Below are 20,168 nucleotides of genomic sequence, written 5' to 3' on the forward strand. Positions count from 1 at the left end.
GGGGCAAGCAATGAATATCACAGCCGTCATATCGAGCACGGGAAAAAGAAAATAGTACATCACAAGTCTCACTGAGTCTTGAAAGGGCGTTCCCAGCTTGTCGACGCTCTAGAAGCTCTTCCCTAATTTGATTACGATGCCAAAAGATACTGATTTGTTACTGCAGGCGTAAACAGGATAGCCACCACTGCGTAAAGGTCTCAAATCGTACTTGAGCCATGCTCGTTGATAGGTGATAGATCAATTGACGATGTATATAGAAATACGATGGTAACGCATAAGTGTAAGCTCCGCCTGTCAGTCAGGTATGTATACCTGATGTGAGAGTCTGAGGCGGGAGTCTGACGCTGACGTCCCACATAAACTTCTCGTCAGTCCGTCCTCTGAGTCATATCATGCATGAGAAGACTTTCCGTAATGCAGAATTTTTGACATTCTGGGCTTGCCGAGCCTCATGTAGTGTTCTTGTGTAACACCACCACATACCGTTTCACCCTCAAGGAGGGCACACCTTGCAATTTATACATTTGATTAGCGACATGCTTACATCCCTTGCTTCGATGGAAATTCGAGTGGTGGTGCTAAACAATACACTATACCAGAATTGGAGGTTGTGAGAAATCAAGCTCGAAAACTCTCAAATGAGTCTCGATGAATCATGAGATACAAATAGCGGCATTTCCAACGGTATTTCCGTACGTCTAGCATGTCCACTTTAGATTTTTCACAATCGGTGCGATTTCTTATTGATGAAAATGTCTGCCTCTACCGACCAAGCCATAATTGCTCGACGGATTGGATATAAGTTTCGTGATAAGAAGCTTCTAAACCAAGCGTTGACTGCAGCTGGTGCGAGGGAAGATATCCATGATGGCAATAGAACCCTAGCTCAAATTGGAAAAGCTTTCATTGATCTGGTATCTACGAAATTCGGATATACTTCGGGCACAAACCCTGGTAAGTAGTGTCTTCAGATTTATGTTGCGTACTAACAAGAACTTAGCCAACAATACAACCTTGAAGGCTCTCCTATCAGGCAACAAACGTTGTGCTGAGATTGCACAAGCAATAGGCATATCACAATTCATGACTTTGAGCCCCCGTTCTGATCCTCATTCCACCCAAACCCTGAACAAAGCCATAAATGCTTTGATAGGAGCAGTATATGTGGACTCAGACTGCAACAAGACGACTTTATCAGTGCTAGAGAAACTTAATTGGTTCTCTCCATCGAAAGAGGTCATCATGCCTTTGACAGTACACAATCGAGCCCCACAATATAGAGCTACCTCGGATATGCCTGTTGCTGTTGATGTGACGGTGTATAATCAGGTCAATACATTGTCAAGCCCTCAAGGAATGCCTGAACAAGACATACAATCACGTCTAGCTAGTCTTGAATCCGCGACAGGCCTGCACTTGCAAACTATTTTCCGCAATATTGCAAGTCCTAGCACAATAGCTATGCTGAGAAGCCAAGTTTATTATGTGGTGCACGCGGAGCATGTGGATTCTCATCCACTCCAAACCAATTTGTCTGCATTTGAGAGGTATACTTTCATAAAGACACTGGGTCAAAAGATCAGCTATCTGCACACAGTTCGGCACAATCATATTCTCCAACTTTATCAACAATGTGGGGGCAATTACTCGACTCCCCACATGAATATAATACAATTTGAACAAGGGACAAAGAAAGCTGGAAACCCTCTTCATCGACAAGATACTGAAGTCACACTACGGATGATGCGGTCAATTTTTCCGGGGTCAGAGCCCGACATCTCATCCGACACATTCAACGAAGTCAAACAGCTACGTAGGGTGGGGAAAAGATTGAATACCTTGGTTCACTATTTTGGCATTGGAATCCTTGGGCTGATGCATGATTCTGAAACGGCGACGCGTGGAACTGAATTGTCCCATCTACTGTATGTCCAAATATTGCTCTCTCAGGTTGATCATGGCTAATGTAGAGCAGGAATCGTCAAGTATCAGATCGTAATTTTGAGCATATCATATTGCTATTACAAGAATCTCAGGGCTCGTTGATCCAGAACTTTTGCCTTGTCTTCAGTTCGGTCGTGCAGAATTTGATAGATGGAAATGTGTCTCAATTGTTAAAATGTTGGACTGAGCTTTTCCCGTCCGAAGAAATTTGATAGTCAATTACGCTTTTTCGGGATTCGCTCGACTTGATCTGAATCTAGATTTTTGTGGACAATTATAAGAATGCAACGCCTCGAGATATGACTCTATTGGACGGTTATCTTCTCGTAAACCCTTATGAGTTCTATGGTGGGTTAGCCCACGGTCTAAAACCTTTGAGAGGCTTCTGCGAAGTCTAGCGTAGCGCTTAAGACGCTGCCTTGCACAGTTAGGCGTATACTTCTTTAATCAATCCCAGCATAAACGATATAACCCCAAAGCCTCACCCACCTCTTTCCATAGTTTCCATCATTCGCGCCAAGCGCACACAAATCTTTTTCCTAGGTACCAGTCAGCCTATTGAATGGACTGCTCATCCTGGAGTCAATGATAACCAGGTAAGTATTTGCATGACTTCATATTACTATAATCATCGCTGTTACCTAGGTAAATACAGAGTTCACCGACTTTCCAAGTAAGTCTATTAATGGACTGATATCACTGATGGTCTCCAATCCCAAGACGATCCCCTCAATCTCCTTGACTCTGTCTTCTGGCATGATGCCCGCAGTCAGTGTCCGATACTTCTCCAAAATCAGTTCATTGGCAATAGGTTCTTTCACCCCCCTTGGCATAGAAACCTTCTCATCCACAGATGTCCCATCTTCAAACTCGACCCAGATATGCCCTCCACTCGTCTGGTTTAACTGATCGAATTCTGGGTTATGTGAACATTCTACCTTATTCACAAGATCCCATATGTCATCCCGGTCAAGATTATGATTGCTGTCAGAGAATTGAGCCAAAAGACATTTGCGATGCACGAATTGCGTTGCTAGGATAAATGGTGCGCTCATCTGTGCAGCAGTTGGAGTGATTGCCGATCGTTCAGGGTGCCATCCACAATGAGCAAATGACGAGTGCGACAGTTCAACACGTATCTTGCTGATAAGTTTTAAGTTGGCGTTTTCGAAACGCTTTGAATGCAATGCTTGTAAGTTTTCAATTGCCTCTATAGCCCCATGCGTCAAGCCACAGCATGCATACATTTTGATACGTAAAGCGTAAGTGTGCCAGAACGAGCCAAGTTTTGAAATCACCTCAAGTTCACGGAATTGTTCTTCCTTATTGTTTCCCTTTGTGAACATGGTGAGAAATCCACCATATGGCCTCTCGAGAACTTGTTTGATTCCCTCATATCCACCATGTGCTAGTAGAGCACCAAGAATACCAGATCTTGCAGCAAAACCATGTTGCACTCGCTTAATCATCCCACCGTACTGTGCAGACATCAATCCGCAGGCCTGAGTGCATGCAATACCCACTGCATCCTCTAATTGGTCGACAGATAATCCCAGTGCTTTACCAGCAGCTAGAGCTCCGGCTGGAGTTCCGTATACAGCACCACAATGCCAGCCATTTACCAAGAGGTCGGCTCCATGAACAGCTTTTCCGATTCGAGGACCAGATTCAAAGCAGGCAATTGCTGCTAGAATGGCTTGTCTCCCAGACACGGCGCTAGAGGAGTTATTTTTGCCGTCTGTATGCTTCAAAAAATCAGCTATTGCGGTAATTGATGGAATTGCAATGCTGGCGGCATGCAATGGCGCCTCGCTATGATAGTCATCTAGTTCCGTTGCCTGAATGAACGCCGCATTCATCATCGATGCTGCCACAGGTCCTAATTTCTGCTCAGGAAAATCAGAATCGGTCAACTCGTGGAACAATATTGTCTTGAGGGACATACTTTGTCATATCCCACCACCGTACAATAGCCTGCGGGTTCAAATCCCATCGTGACTTCAGCATACTTCTCTGACCATGGAACATGTGCTCCAACCAAAGCACATGCTATGCCGTCTAGAATGAGATATTTGGCTCTCTCTATGACCGTCGGAGGGACATCGTCAATCTTGAGGTTAGAGATCCAGGAACACAATTTGGTTGTCACTCCAGCTCCGTCGTGGGATTCAGTATCAACTGTTGAAGGCATTTCTCTCTTTATTTGTTAGTTTGGCTGAAAATCGAGTTTCGCTGCTTAGCCTGTGTATATGTATGAAGTATGCTCTTCGAATGAAAATGAGCTAAAGGTAGATTAATGACAGTTGAATAAATAATGACGTTTCAACTATTTCCTAGCGACCAGCGATCTCGGCAGATGATAGTCGAACGTTTGTCAAGAGATCTCACCAAGTGCTCGTTTCGGTCTTCCTGCACACAGTTGCTTGTTATGGAAAGACATTCATCTGATCTTGGATAGCCTCGGTATGAAACGTGTTTCTTCTAAATATATATTATGTTGCAACTTATTCTTGGAATTTATTAACACGATTTGGCCACGCTCGATTATTATTTCCCGAAATGGCAGGTACAGACCCATGGAAAAGAGTTCATATGTACATCCTAAAAAGTTGTCAACTGGATCAAATCAAGTCAAGATCCGACTTTCGGCCATTCAAGCCACAGATAAGCGGGACCCTAGAAGTGCATATTATGTCGTTAAGTGACTGGGACTTCCAATAACGAGTCATTGATGTCTTTGGTCAGCTAGAGATACGGTAGTTTAGGAAGATAATCTTGCCGATTCGATTAATGTGCAATATATCTTAATGTTGCATCCACCTACATATGCATCAAATAATATGGCTGCAGGGTGGGCAGACAGGGGTGAATACAGCACTAATCATATTAAGGTAGGCTGCCATGATATCTACACGAGGGATCTTCATTCCTAACAGGGATCCAATCTGATTGCGATACACTCAATTAATGCGCCCTTTACAATCTACGTCAGCGCCTACAATGACTATGCACATCTAGGAGTCTAAATTTGATTCCATACTCTGATTCTGAACAGTTTTGACGACTCTCATCTCCTGAGCTTGAAATTGCCAGTGAGTATGTATGACTATCAAGATGGAAAATACCACAAAAAACCCAAAACAAAAGGTATGTCATCCTTTAAACTAAATCCAAAACGTAATTACTAACAATCTCGACCAGATGAAGGGTATTCCGGCAATAATAGCGGGAGCCTGCGCTGGTGCCACTGAAATTACAGTCACCTACCCTTTTGAATGTGAGCACTGCTACCCTCTGATAAACATTCAACATGTGTTGATAGAGACTTGGTACTTATGGTCGTCATTTGAACTCCAGCTGCTAAGACTCGATCCCAACTGGGTAATCAAGTCGCTGGGAGCCCTCGCTCATATGCCAAAATCTGGACTGGTCTGTACGATGGCTATACGGCCGCGGTATCTGGATCAATGGTGAAAACAGCAGTCCGTATGTTTCTATCCCCTTCAACATGATTACGATTCTGTCAGCTGATATTCAAACTTTAATTAGAATTTTCGTCATATCATGCTTTTGCATCAGCGCTTTCTGGTCCAGATGGCAAGCTCTCTAGCACACAAAGTATGGCCTGTGGGTTTGCCGCTGGAGTGACTGAAGCCGTGGTGGCTGTGACGCCATTTGAATGTGTTAAAACCAAAATGTGAGGTTTTTCTTTATCTACTCACTGAATTCAGGTTTCGAAAACATTAGCTAAACATTCTTCGAAGCATCCATGCCCGAAAGGTTCAGGATACAAGAATGAGTACCGTATCCGGCGCCGTACTCAGTATACTACGTGATCGAGGGCCGAGGGGATTTTTCACCGCAGTGGTACCAACAACTCTCCGACAGTCGATCAATGCATCTATTAAGTTCTCGACATATCACAAATTGACCGAAATTGCCAGGAAACGGTATGATCAAGAGGGCAAAGGGCTTTCTACGCTAGTCTCATCCGCGATAGGATCTGCGACGGGTTTTGTGTCGGCGTTCACAACGCAGCCTCTTGATGTCGTCAAGACAAGGTAGGATCCCATCCTTGTTGGCACTTCATTAGGGCGTCTTAATATGTCGAATACCGTTCTAATTCTGAGACATGCAGAATGCAATCGATACATGCTAGTCAGGTCTATGGGTCCACATTACGCTGTGTTAAAATTCTCATACAACAGGAAGGACTCGTAGTTTTCTGGTCCGGTATATGGCATCGCTTAGGAAGATTATCTGTTGCTTCTGCAATCATGTTTCCTGTGTAAGTTCGAATATCAAGCTACTTGTGGCGCTTGTCTACTAACCTTTTCAATGATGTAGGTACGAAAACACTTACAATGTTCTTACACGCAATCGCACACTACGTTCAAAAAACGTACTTTACTAAGTTTTCTCTATGTATGATACCAAAGCTACCTATACAGGATACGGTCCATTGAATTCAGTTTGGGGAGTTTTTTAATAAAAGAGTAGAAGTCCTGATAGTATTATAGAGTACCATGTATTGACGTTGTAAGTATAAAAGCCATTGCGAGTTGTATGATGGCAGGCACACTTTGCGATAGACCAAGACTAAACTCGTAGAGATAAATGAAGGTATGAATCTGATCAGCCCCTTCACAATTTTTCCGGAAAGAGGCGGTCTTGATTTGCGTTATACCAATCCTGATCGTGTGAAGAGATAATCTCCACCTCCACCCCATCAGCAGTAGCCTGGTCTTGAAGCTTCCTCAGCAATGCAAACATCTCCTGAGCTGCAGCTATATTGGTGTGGACACATAGCTCTCGGCCCTCGGTATCCCTCCAAGTTGCAATCTCTGCTTCACCTGTCAAAAGACTCCGGTGATGGAAAGTGTCTCCGCCTAGGTAAATCCATCGCTTCTCCTCTACTCGGCAAAGAAGATTGATATGCCCCTGTAGATGTCCTGGTGAGGGAATTACAAACATCGAGCCGTCACCAAGTATATCCATGGCTGCAGGAAATGGACCCAATGGGGTCCATGGGCTGTGAAACGAGGCGTTGGCCGTATCGAGAGAATCGTCATCAGCATTACCACCATCCAAATTTGGGAACAATTCAAAGACATCTCTATGGTCAAGAAGATTCTTATCAAAGGCTGCATGAGAGCCTGCAGCTGCATCAAACCCTCTTTTGAGGAGTGCACTAGAGCCATGACCAATGATGAAACTAGCATTCGGGAAGTCTGAAGGTTCCCCGGTATGATCCCAGTGAACGTGGCTGTAAATTACCCAATCAATTTCCGTGCTGGCCATGCCATTTTTCTGCAGTGTAGTAGCAACACTTGGACCAAAAGCCACCGGTTCTCTGTTTTTGATGTGGGCTTGTTGATCTTCGGTGTAATTACGTCTTTCTGCACGGAGGCCAAGATCAAAGAGTATATGCTCCGGGCTCTTTTGCGCAACCGCTATATTTGAGGCCGTAGTCATGCAGGCACCTGTTTTTCGTGTGATGAGGAAGGCCAGACACGGAAACGAAAGTGTTGCCGCCATATCCTTGGTATCGATAAATGACCACTTCGGAGCAGTAATACGACCAGCTAGGATCGCCGCCACGGCTACGTAAGCCTGGCTCGTATTTGCAGGCGGCAAAGACATTTTGCTGACTTGATTTGTTGTCGCTTCTTGCTCTTCGAGATTGCGCGGTCTGACGCTTGGTGATGAACGCCGGAGAACTCGACTTCTTTTAAAAAACGACATATACCTCCGATGACGGAAATCGAGACTGGGGCGGAAGATATCTGATTCCATTTACAGTATTCTACGCATGGTGTCAATCTAGACGTTCTGCAGTCTCATGAGTTACCTGGTGATCGTCAACGGCTAATAGATGGGCGAGGATGTCTCCCCAAGGTACGCTTCTGATCTATCGTGATCTATTCTATTCCTTTAAAATTGAGCAATACTTGTTACCTTGGACCGAGGAAGAACGGTTGTATTGTGATAATGCACTGACATCATACCCGATTACTATCATGAGAGATTGCAAGCCACCCCCTCGTTTCTGGAGCTGTGTTCTTGAGCTGTGCTTGTCCATCTTGAGCCTGGGTATGATAGTGGCATAGGTAGTTGTAAAAGTGAGCCCATTAGTCTAGTATCCTGATTTTGGGCTATATATATACCGTAATCGTCGTTCCTCATTATCAACATGAGGTTACGACATTACATGTAGAGACACAGAAAAACGTCAGTAATATTATATTCACAAATTTGGACCATCGATACACCAAACAACGCCATGATTGCGAAAACCTCAAATCCAAGCCAGCCCACTAACTCTGAGCCTATGAAGGCGGTCGGGCTGCTTGATGAGTTTAACCAAAAGATTACAGTCCCAGCAATTGGAACTGAATTTCTGGACGCTGATCTAGTGGAAATCATGGAAGCAACCAATTCGGACGAGTTGCTACGTGACCTTGCTATCACAAGTTTGTTATTCAGACCCTGTTTTTGTACTGATATTTCATGCCTATGTCTCTTTCATTAAACCCTTTGCAACGTGTCTCTTTACAATTCAAAATTGACATGGTGCTGATATTTGGGGATTTCTTAGTCGCGGAGCGAGGGGTGGTTATGTTTCGCAACCAAGTAAGATTGGACGGAGAGAAACACAAACAGCTAATTGACCGTTTGGGAAAACTTTCCGGTCGTCCGGAGGAAAATGGTTTACTGAAACATGTCCTCCATCCTCTGTACAATGATGATCCGGAAATGATTACCCTCATCCCTGAACGTGTGGCGTCGCGTTATGGTTTCAATGAGGTCAATTACAAGCGGCAAAATCACGCCAAAGAATGGCATACAGACATGGCCTTTGAGAAAGACCCCCCAGCTTTCTCATCGCTAAGACTGGCTGACGTACCTCCAGCGGGGGGAGGTTAGTATATGCGTGTCCCCCTTTACCCACTTGGTTGGCTATCTCTGACTCGGTTATTTCACATCAGATACTATGTGGGTGTCACTATATGATGCATATGATCGGTAGGTTTTACAGTACCCTATACTCTTTTCAGTAATAGGCTAAGCAGTTTACTGCAGATTGAGTCCCCCATTTCAAAAATTATTCGAAGGTCTAACCGCCACATGGGCTATGCCGGGCTATCGCCCATATGAACACGATGAGCGCTCTTACAAGGGACCACGGGGATCTCCACGTAATGCAGACTTTGAGTTCGAGGCCAGACACCCCTGTGTTCGTACCAATCCTGTCACGGGATGGAAGGCTCTTTGGGTTGGTGGCGGCCACTGTGCATTTATCAACAATGTTACCTCGGAAGAGAACACCGATCTACTGAATATCGTCGATCGCTTAATCACCAAGAATCATGACATTCAGGTCAGATACCGATGGGAGCATGCCAATGATATCGGTAGGGGCCTTTCACTTCTAACAATGCACTATTCTCTTTCATTACTGATAATGCTACATTCTCATATTATATCTGACTTGTTCTAGCGATTTGGGATAACCGGAGTGTTCTACATATTCCTACCCGAGACCAACAGGGCAAGAGACTGGGCTATCGTGTGATCACAATTGGTGAAACACCATACCTAGATCCCAACAGCGTTTCCAAATTGGAGGCCCAAGAGGCAGCGGCCGGTGTTGAGAATGATCCAAAACTGCAGGCATTGAAGAGTGTCAACTTGATGGGAATGAATGGCACGAAAGAATATCGCTGGTCTGCGTGATTTAGCCTATCTGAAGTCTCCGGTATCTTTGGGTTTTCAATGCAAGAGGCTATCTCCTCATATGTGCGGAGTACTTCTCCGAAATGCAGATCCCGACTAACGGGTAAAGCGGATTAATCGCTTATGGGGGCTATAAGCTTAATAGGCACGAATTAATAAAAGGGGTAGTGTTTTAATATGACGTATGATAAAGAAGGTTGAAGTAAACTCCATAAGTATACTATTCTTAGGTATAAATAGTGCATACAACGAACTCCTTGCGGTCGATTTTATACACATACACCTGTTTACCAATGTGCAAATCGCGTACAATGAATAGAATCCCATCGCCGTATAGCTATCCATATATTTTATATACGCTTTAGACTGAGCATATGGCTCGCTACATCGTTCTCCTTCCGGCGTTCACGCCAATCCAATCTTACACTAATCAAAGGGTATATTAATTAAATGCGTGTATTGTCATATTTACCCTCCAATAATAAATTCAGAGATCCAGAACATCAACATGCTGCCCGGCGCTAATGCGCGGAGAAAATGCTTAGGATCGTCTCGAGATAATAGCCCCGATTGCCCACCGGGTGGGCTGATTAATCAATCATATATTGATGGCTTGCCGAGTACCCCTGTAAATATCACCCAATCCTTCAGAGATCGCTAGCACGAGTCGCTTAGCATTTCTAGACTCGGGCAAGACCCTGACTACCTGACTGGCTTTGCCATGAGATGTGATCTGCGCATGTAGGGATCTCTATCACCAGAACAAGTTTTCTGATGATGTACCTTCGAGATTCGCCATCGTCGACGAAACAGACTTGCTGCTACCTTAATATCCGTCAAACCCAACGGAGACTATTCCACATGTGTTTCTCTGCAGTAACTCTACAGCGTCGATCCATTCTGATAAGCGAGAAGTGTACCTATCGTGATGGCTACATTGAAGAGATTTTACCAGACCCCATGTCTCCAAGGGCTTACCTAAGTATGCAACAACTGACTCGTATTCATTTATTGCACGCACACTGCAGTGAGCGTAGTATTTACAACGATATGCATGGTTTGAGACCGCCACTTTCGTCAGCTTTGGATACAGAACACTGGTCACATCTACAACCACGGCGCGTACTTGTAATGTAGCGGTTCCGATGACTTTCGGATCCGATGGATGTTATGCATTCACTTTAGCCTAAGAATCAATAGCCACCTGTTCTAAGAGCTGCCGGTCGATCGTTACGGTGATCTAACCTCTTAAGGTCCTTCATAACATCCACATAGCTATCACCCTAGTTTCAAGCGGCCAACGAGGTAGAAAAGCGAGAATCGGAGGGCAAAGTATTTATCATTTAATACCGTCGGAACACATATATATAAGCCGTAGATTAATTTCCCCTTAGAGAAAACACGAGGACAAAATAGTATTACAGCAAGTCTTCCTTACTCATAATATGCGTGATGGGCGATCGTCTGACATTCGATGATACCACTCATTTTTCGGATGCGTACATGGGGCTACCGGCAGGACTATCTTTAGTTAGGTCCCAAAGCAGGGTATGTGTATGGCCTGTCCATACCATTATTTCTTTTTCTTTGTTAGTATCAGACCAACGCAATTTGCCCCCTCAATGTTCGGCACGCTCTTCACGATGTTGATTTGTAATCCTCGATCCCTCGTACCTAGGCATTGTCTGTGATCGTCGCCCACCGTATACGTTTGTCGATATTGAGGTAATAGGATCTAAATCAGATTACTGTTTTCTATTCAGCGTAGAGTACTGGCAGTTGAATATCCAAAATGCGTACAAATGTGAGGAGACATTCGCCAACATCATTCCAGGAACGAGAGACTATCTTCTTCAAAACACTATGTCGGTATCACCCATGGATAAACCCCCAGGATCACAATGTCGATATCCTGGAAATCGTGTCGTCTGGGATGGCCCAGACGACCCAGAACACCCACATAATTGGGCATTATGGAGAAAACTCTCCGTAGTCGTTTTATTGACCCTATTGACATTGGTGATCACTATTCAGAGCAGCATATTCGGCACTGGCGCCACTGATTTCGACAAAGAGTTTGGTGTGAGTAATGAAGTCGGCATCCTAGGAACAACTATTTTCTTGTTGGTGAGCTTGCAAATTTTTTCTTAATTTACAAACAAAGATTTTTAAGTGTAGATACTGATCGTTCCAATAGGGTTTCGCCGTGGGGCCTCCTTTCTGGGCTCCCATATCGGAACTATATGGGCGCAAATGGCCGATGGTTATCGGAGTTACCATCGCGTCTCTGTTCACTCTTATGGTCTCCCTGGGCCAGAACCTGGCAACTATTTTCCTAGGACGCTTTTTGTCGGGACTCTTCGGTAATGCGCCAATATCCATCGTCGGCGGTGCCGCAACCGACAATTGGAATGCCATCGATCGCGGCATATCGCTCGGTGTGGTAATCGGCGCGGTGTTCAGCGGTCCCATGATGGGTCCCGTCATTGGGGGATTTGTTGCAGAGAATTTGAATTGGCGATGGAACTTGTGGTTGATGATTATCGCCGGGTTTGCAATGGCGCTGATCTGTGCTTTGTTTTTGGAAGAATCATACATACCTCGAGCCCTAGTCAAAAAGGCAAAGCGTATCCGGAAAGAAACCGGGAATGATAAATTGAAAACAGAATTGGAGGAAGCTGGAGTTGATTTAAAACGCATAATTTCTGTTTACCTGGTACGGCCTTGGAGTAAGTTGTCAGATTGTTCATCAACATACATCTGACTAACTTATCTTTTCTACTTCGATTAGAACTTTTCGCCACTGAACCCATCCTAGTGTTTGTCACTATTTACCAGTCGTTTATTTACGGGATCGTATATCTATTTTTTACATCGATCCCGATAGAATTCAAACAGATTCGACAATGGGATCCTCAGCTAGCCCAACTACCTCTATGTGCGATGCTAATCGGCGTCTCAATTGGAAGCGCCATCAATGTGGTCTATACAAAAAGGATTCTGGCACGCCAACTGAAACAAACAGGAGGCGGTCTCGTTCCGGAGCAACGCCTACCATTGATGATAGTGGGAGGGTTCTTGTTCCCAGCAGGTTTATTTTGGTTTGCTTGGACTTCTGACCCTAACGTGCCATGGCCGGCAATGGTTGTGGCAGGKATTCCGACAGGTGTGGGCATGTTCTTGATATGGATTCAATGCTTTACATATCTGATAGATGTCTATTTACCCATTGCAAACAGTGCTATTGCTATCAACAGTCTGTCGCGGAGTCTATTTGGAGCCGGTTTCCCGTTATTCACCACCGCGATGTACAATCGTTTGGGATATGCGTGGGCTACGAGTCTATTGGCTTTTTTGGGAGTAGCTATGATTCCGGTGCCTATTGTGTTCTACTTGTATGGACAGAGAATCAGGTCCTGGTCCAAGTTTGCCGTCAAAGCTGAATGAGATATGAGTGGCTCCTTGATCGGAGTATCAAAAGTCGTCGCCAAAATATACCTCCACTTATCATAGAATTACGAAAATCTTCATGGAAAATTGGAAACGGTGCATTGTTCCTTCTTTTTGATTCTAGGGCTGTGAATTTTCTGTCGAGGATCACAAATTTACTTACACCCACGCATCTGCATATTCTAGTTTGTTACACCATCAAATTATTGCGAAAGTGACGTTTTCCACATGCTCGGCTGAGCCATTCTTCTCAGGCAAGAAGTCTGTCATGGATTCACTTTGTAAGTTCATCCACGACGACGGACTAAGGTGTATCTCGAGAACTTTGTGATGCAGATGGTAGTATTCTGGTCAGACGTAGTGCTGTGCGGCTCAAAGGTAGTGATCATTTGAGGAATTTTCTTCGCGCGTCATACTGACCCTGAACACCCCTCTTCGATTGTGCTGTATTTGGCCTTCGGACCACCTGTGCCATAATGTCATTCATGCTAGCTCTAGTTATATATTACATCACCACTTCATGCGAAATGGTATACTTGAATGTCACTTAGGGCTAGAGCTAGGGCTATGGCCTAGGGTTGCCTACACAGATAAGGCAAGTGTCTATTCTGCCACCGCCTAAGGAGTGTCGTCATATCAGAAACAACTTCAACTCCATCAAATCCTTCCTGGAAACATGAAAGGTAGATGAATGATATCTATACCTTTTTTCGTCAGTCCCTTTCAGCAATGGGACCTGGAAAATGTGTATAATCGAATACCTTCAGGTGGCAAACTCGAGTGGTAAAGATGAAGCGCAGTCGTTCGGGGAATCGTCCACTCAAAAGGGATGGGATTATCAGTCAAGCTCGTGCTCGCACTCCGCCGACACTTTCAAGCTTGACTGCCTCGGTATCTCCACCACGTCTGAAGAAATTGACGCCAAAAGTGGATAGACACTCATCGAACGCACTTGGCAATCACGGTACCAACTCCTTGAGTCTCGCTGCCGTCGAAGCTGGAGAGGTGAAAGCCGAAGACCCTGTGGAGCTGTTCTCTGCGAGACTTGCTGCAGTGGCACGGCCACTGTCGCCATCTTTAGGAGATCCTAGGCTATCTGTCAAGAATTGGATTGACCTATATTCAAGAAACCGGCACGAAAATGGCTGCCATTTCGTAATACACCAACACGACCATCCGATTGCAGGGCCGCATTATGATCTCAGACTTCAATTTTCCGAATCTAGTTCACTCAGTTGGGCGATCATGTATGGGTTACCCGGAGATCCGAATAGCCGTAGAATGAACCGCAATGCGACAGAGACCAGGGTGCATTGCTTTTGGGTGAGCACGGGTATCCCATATGATGGGATGCAAACTAACAGTGCATCTAGAATCACTTGATTGAGACGGCGTCTAGCAATACTGGAAGCATGATCATTTGGGATACCGGAGAATATGAAGTATTGCCATATTATGCCATGGAAAACCCTCCAGAGACGGATGATTCAGCTTCGGATACATCTATTCTCTCTACGGACAGGGCCGTCAAGGATCAAAGTCCATCGGAGAGCGAGAAACTGAGGGAGGCATTTCAAAATGTTGCGTTCTCCGTAAATCTTTGAATCATGAATGATGACGGCTTATCAAAACAACAGCGCAAAATCCGCTTACGATTACACGGGACTCGTTTGCCAAAGAACTATACAATATCGCTTCGTCTCTCGTTGGAAGACGACAATGCTGCCAGGGCTAGGCCTATCTTGCAGAAGCGTCGACGTACAGTTCCTCGTTTTATAAACAAGACTCGGACGCCTTCCACGTCACGGTCTCCATCACCTGACGGAACTGATAGCCAACGGCCAGACTCAGTCTCTATTGGCAAAGACAGCCATGTCGGAGATGATATACGCGGATCTCACTCAGCCTCTGAGTCCGAGTCAGAGCATAACACCGACAACCGAACACGTCTCACCAACGCATATCCAGGAGCAGTTAATTCTATTGGGTCTATCCATCAACGTCGGTGGTTCATTACATTAGATCGTACAAAAAGTGGATTTGTTCGTGAGGGCAAAGGCAAGACCTGGAAAAGGTTGCCATCATCCTCAAATCATGATGTATCGGGCTTTGAACCATTCTACGTCCGCGGGCCTGAATTTGAACGGAGCGTAGTGACCGGACGTACTGGCAGCGACGTTCTCATCGATGAGAATGTCGAGGACTTTACTCCTAGACGCGGTTGGAGGCCTGTCATGAATTGAGAATCACAATATGCTATAATGATGATCATTCGAGGGATTGATACAGTCGAGGACATGTATATTCATTTGAAATCATTAACAAAGAATTGAACACAAGTGAAATAAATGACAAAGTGTGCAAATTTTTTGTTATACAACCGTCCCACACTGTCCACCATGATTATATAAGTAAATTAGGTAGGGAGAGTTTATTGCAGAGGAACGCTTTGCGGATTATGGAAAATGTCCTGAGGATCGATAGTAGACTTTATCGCTATGAGCGTCTCCAGGTTGGGTCCCCAGTATTGTTCTGGTCCATTTGCCAGTTCTCGGTCGACGTATCCAGGGTATGCACCAAAAGTTGCATTTGGCATGCCATCGAGAAAAACATTGTTGACTTGGTTCAAAAAGGTATTCGTCGTGGCAGACACCGGCCCAAGAAGATTGATGGCATATGATTGCAACCAGAACAATGCATCCCGGTGGCCGTACGAGGTTGCATGTACAGGTACGTCGCTAATTGCGCCTCCCTCAAGATCGAAAATAATGAACCATAGCAAAGTGTCTTTGTCTGCTGTGTCGATGTACTCGAAAAAGTCATCGACAACGTTATCCGGGATGAGGGTAGTGTTGGTGAATGGAAGCGATTTACTGTAGAAATGTGCTGGAATTCCTCCGGTGAGGTCTTCGCCAAGTTGTACGCCCCACGCGGCGACGAGAGCAAGCCAGTCGTTAAATACTGTGACGTTGTAGCCTTGGTTGGCCGGGAACTTGCTTTCCAACTGAAGGGCCTCAAAATCGGCGAGCGACCCGAAGAATTCGCCCTCGATCAATAGTAAATTTTCAGCTAAGACAAGCTGACATGAAAATTCTCTAGGCAGGGTGGGATCAGATATGAAATTCTGCCATGCCTTGAACGTGTTGGCACGCGAACTTGTGTCTCCTAGGTTGAATGTGAATTGATATTGGACCGCGGTGCCGGGCTCAGCTTCCGTGCGAACTGTGAATTCGGTAACGACGCCAAAGCTTGCGCCAGCGCCTCTTATAGCATAGAAGATATCGGGGTACTCGGTTGTCGACGCAGTCACAATACTGGAATTTGCCAAAACAACTTGAGCCGATTCAATATGATCCAATGCCATTCCGTATTGTCTAGCAGTCGGTCCAAGTCCTCCAATTGTGGCATGTCCGCCAATACCGACCTGCGGAGAGGTGCCATGAGTCATGGCACGATTACCAGCATCGTGAAGTTTTGTATCGATATCCCCGAGCAGTGTACCGGCACCGATAGTCGCATATTGAGTGGTTGGGTCGTATGAAAATTGTTGGAAATGTCTCATGTCAACGACAATCGCGCCGTCTTCGCCTCCGAGTCCTGTAGCATCACCAGATGAGTACTGCTTGTCTATTCAAGATATAGTGTATGGTTCTCGGAGAACGTATATTGCAAACCTACCATAATTAGCATAGCTATGACCGCCACTTTTTGCTTGCACCTTAGCATCTGCATCCACGGCGCATTTAACGATAGCGGCTACTTGGTCGGCAGATTCAGGAAACGTGACAGCAGCTGGGGTCACGGGATAATCGAGGTTATAAGGATTCACGTCGACTGATTCATACAGTAATGCTGTCGGGAAAGCGACTAGAGACGCGTCGTTTCCCACAGCGTCTAGCAAGCATCGCTGAGCCACAGCACTTGTGGTATTACCCATTGTCGGTCTTTTGTACTTGGCTTGTCCGAACACTTATAGTTACGGATCTAAAGTCTCTTGTTCGTCTCCGCGACGACAAAAGCTATCGTAGTTCGGACACACAAAGGACGGTTGGTGTTTTTAAAACCGTCGTCGCCAAATTAACTTTTCTGACCTCTGAACTGCCGAAGACTCATGTTTGGGTGTGACTAAAATTTAGTTGCATCTCTCTTTGTTTTTCTTTTTTTCGGCCTTCTGGACTTTGAATCATGTCGGGGCTTCCATCGCTCTTGGTCTATCGAATCGTATTCCGGAAATTACCCCGTTGGCATCAGCCCTTGGTGCATCAACGCGAGTATCTGAGCGCGCTCGCTCCAGGTGGGTCATAAGATTGGAAACTCAAGAAACAGAGACGCCCTGTGACTGTGTCAAGTTGATTCATTGATGCGACAATTGATKCGACGATATTGACGAGAGCTTGAGGGCGCACGCCATAGCTTGCATTCGGCGATATTCAGGAGAACGACTGGGTCAAAACGCACACGGATACCTCTGGGGTGGATTCGTTTCTGCAGAGATTCAAGACGCGGTCACTTGTAGACCCACAAAGTTCCGCATAGTTCGGAGTCTACGAGCGAATTCCAGGCTTCCATACTTCACGAGATCTTCACAAACTTTCCTATCTTGGTAATCTAGTGGAAGTGGCTGGCGTAGTTGCTTTTTTAGCAGATGCTAAATCGAGATAATAGATCATAGATCACTGATCAGACCAAACAGGATCTCAGCTGAAACCTGGTCATTCGTTAGTCCTAGCCTAGAATCCGAGTTCGTACAACTCCAAACAACGTAGTCACGTTGCTGGCATTCCACCATCTGTACGAAACCAATCGAAGGCGCTCATTCTTCGACTCGACTCTGCTACAGACAACATCACCCTACCACAGTCAACCTGGGGTATTGCACATACGCGGATTTGATATGCCCGTAAATTATATGTATCGCTGCCTAGACGGGTACCTCGCCATATTCGTCCTTTTCATTTTTTTCTAAGTACATACTGTAAGTTGTGTTGTTGACCTTTTACCCCACACAGTTGACTCGGCCGCGCAGGATGACCAGCTGCGTACTTCCCCCCCTCAAACCCGCTGAGGTCTTCCTTCAGTCTATGTACGGGTGCCCTCTATACCAGTAGACAGCACTGCTGGATTCAACTCTTCTTCTTTTCCATGCTCTGTCGGCGATGGCCTCCCTTACGTTTGACGGATATGCGATCGTGTTGATCTGCGCCTCTCCTGCAGAGGCAGCAGCCGCCCGCGATATGCTAAGGGACACTCGCACCCTACCTCCACAACTCTATATACTTGGCGAACTGAATGGCAAACCCCTGGTCATCACTTGCCTACCGAATAGCGTGTATGGAACTGTATCTGTTGCGGCCGTTATTTCTGACATGCGTTTGAACTTTCCCCGGCTTCAGCACGGACTAGTGGTGAGAATTAGGAGCGGGTTTTCGAATAGAGGCAGTGACAGTCACTTAGGCGAAGTCGTGGTCAATAGACGGAGTGGAAAAAATGGCGAATTCATACTGTATGGTTTCGGCAAAGTTGCCCAGGAAGGACAATTTGAGCTTACAGGCATCTCAAATCAACTGCCGCGGGCTCTTCTGATGCATTCTGGCCGACATAAAGTGCAAATAACAAGTCACATGAGTACTAATCCAAAAATCATGAGTGATATATCCAAACGCCGCCATAATATGGGGAAAAGATTCCCCCCAATCCCAAATGTGGCTGAAGATACTGTGAATTTTCTCAGCGAAGACTTTGGGGTTCTAGGGCCCTCTAAGGATACCCAGAAGATTGTCCTCACCACCAGGTTGATACCTTTAAAAAGCATTCAAAACTGGAATCCACTAGCAGCAGACTACCTATATTACATGACTTCCGTTAATCCACGCAGTATTCCACGATCTATTTTTCCTCAAATATTCGAGACACAGACACTTGCCGCCCTAGGATTCGTGGACGCATACTCATTCAACAATGGTAAAGACTCAAACATTATTATACATCAAGTTTTGCGTAGCGCAACCCAGCTTTGGGTTAAAACTAACGTGTCATTTGTTCGCGGCATCCAAAAAGTTGCTGATAGGAAGCAGAGGGCTTCCCCAAATAATCGACAACTCACCACGGAATCGGTAGCATTTGCTAATGTTCCACTTTTATATCATATTCCAGACATGGATAAGGAAATCAAATTGCAGAAGAAAGAGGACAAAATCGCAATCAGTCACCCATTACATATTATACGAGACATCAGCGACTACTCCAGTTTCCGAAAAAGCAAAGAATGGCAGCCATATGCAGCGCGCACTGCAGCTGCGTTCGCCAAATCACTTCCACCTAGGGTCCCCCATCCCTTTGTACCGATGCTGTCAGAACACAGTACGTCAATCACATATTACTGGAGATCCCTGCTAACAGATATTCCGAACTTTTAACTACAACAGAGAAGACAGTCGAGGACGAAACCCCTTCCAAGAGAAAGAATGAACACACCATAACAAAAAGAAATCCATGGTTATTGAAAAAAAATGAATTTCTGACTTGGCATCCAGCCTTTGAAATGGAGGCTGGAGGCTTAGCGTCACATATCCCTCCTATCATAATCAGAGGTATATCCGACTACGCTGACCTTACCAAGAGCCGAATGTGGCAGGACCACCTTGCAAAAGACGCCACAAAATTAGAAGAAGAACCTAGAGTTCATATCAGTGGTGAGTGGGTTTGTATCTGCTGCATTTATACGGGTAGCAACATATGTTGATTTGACTTTCCTTGTAGGTATTAATGGTCTTCTTCATTGGAGCACACCTGCTACACACATTTTTTCTTCCTCTGAAAATCGCGAAGACAGAGCATTTTCCATGCCTAGTTTCAATGCGCGATCTGATTTCTATCGAGCAGCAACAGTTTATCTTATCAATCACTTTGCCAATGATGTAGAACTTCTATCGCTTTATAAAGAAGCAGTACGGCAAATGAACGAAGCAAGCTTCATCAAAAATCATCAACATCTGCTGAAAATTTATTACTTGGAGTTAGAGTTCAAAAATGAA

At 45.2% G+C, this 20,168-nt stretch overlaps 4 protein-coding genes across 4 annotated transcripts; 1 reads left to right on the top strand and 3 right to left on the bottom strand.

Annotated features, from left to right (window-relative positions):
- Positions 1-2,588: 2,588 nt before the first annotated feature.
- Positions 2,589-3,940, bottom strand: BHQ10_004140 (uncharacterized protein; the record flags this gene model as incomplete). Its single annotated transcript, XM_040876474.1, has 2 exons — positions 2,589-3,833; positions 3,893-3,940. The coding sequence occupies 2 exons, from the start codon at positions 3,938-3,940 to the stop codon at positions 2,589-2,591; spliced, it is 1,293 nt and encodes a 430-aa protein (XP_040732644.1).
- A 2,651-nt stretch (positions 3,941-6,591) lies between these two features.
- On the bottom strand, positions 6,592-7,590 carry BHQ10_004141 (uncharacterized protein; the record flags this gene model as incomplete). The annotated part of the gene is made up of 1 exon (XM_040876475.1): positions 6,592-7,590. One exon carries the CDS (start codon positions 7,588-7,590, stop codon positions 6,592-6,594), a length of 999 nt encoding a protein of 332 aa, XP_040732645.1.
- Positions 7,591-8,230: 640 nt separating this feature from the next.
- BHQ10_004142 (uncharacterized protein) lies at positions 8,231-13,131 on the top strand (the record flags this gene model as incomplete). Its single annotated transcript, XM_040876476.1, has 8 exons — positions 8,231-8,420; positions 8,546-8,869; positions 8,937-8,973; positions 9,031-9,362; positions 9,449-9,674; positions 11,448-11,811; positions 11,882-12,413; positions 12,476-13,131. The coding sequence occupies 8 exons, from the start codon at positions 8,231-8,233 to the stop codon at positions 13,129-13,131; spliced, it is 2,661 nt and encodes an 886-aa protein (XP_040732646.1).
- Positions 13,132-15,565: 2,434 nt separating this feature from the next.
- On the bottom strand, positions 15,566-17,071 carry BHQ10_004143 (uncharacterized protein; the record flags this gene model as incomplete). The annotated part of the gene is made up of 2 exons (XM_040876477.1): positions 15,566-16,761; positions 16,813-17,071. The coding sequence occupies 2 exons, from the start codon at positions 17,069-17,071 to the stop codon at positions 15,566-15,568; spliced, it is 1,455 nt and encodes a 484-aa protein (XP_040732647.1).
- Between the last annotated feature and the right edge of the window lie 3,097 nt (positions 17,072-20,168).

Source organism: Talaromyces amestolkiae (assembly GCF_001896365.1).
Source record: "Talaromyces amestolkiae strain CIB chromosome Unknown scaffold7.1, whole genome shotgun sequence".
NCBI lineage: Eukaryota > Fungi > Ascomycota > Eurotiomycetes > Eurotiales > Trichocomaceae > Talaromyces > Talaromyces amestolkiae.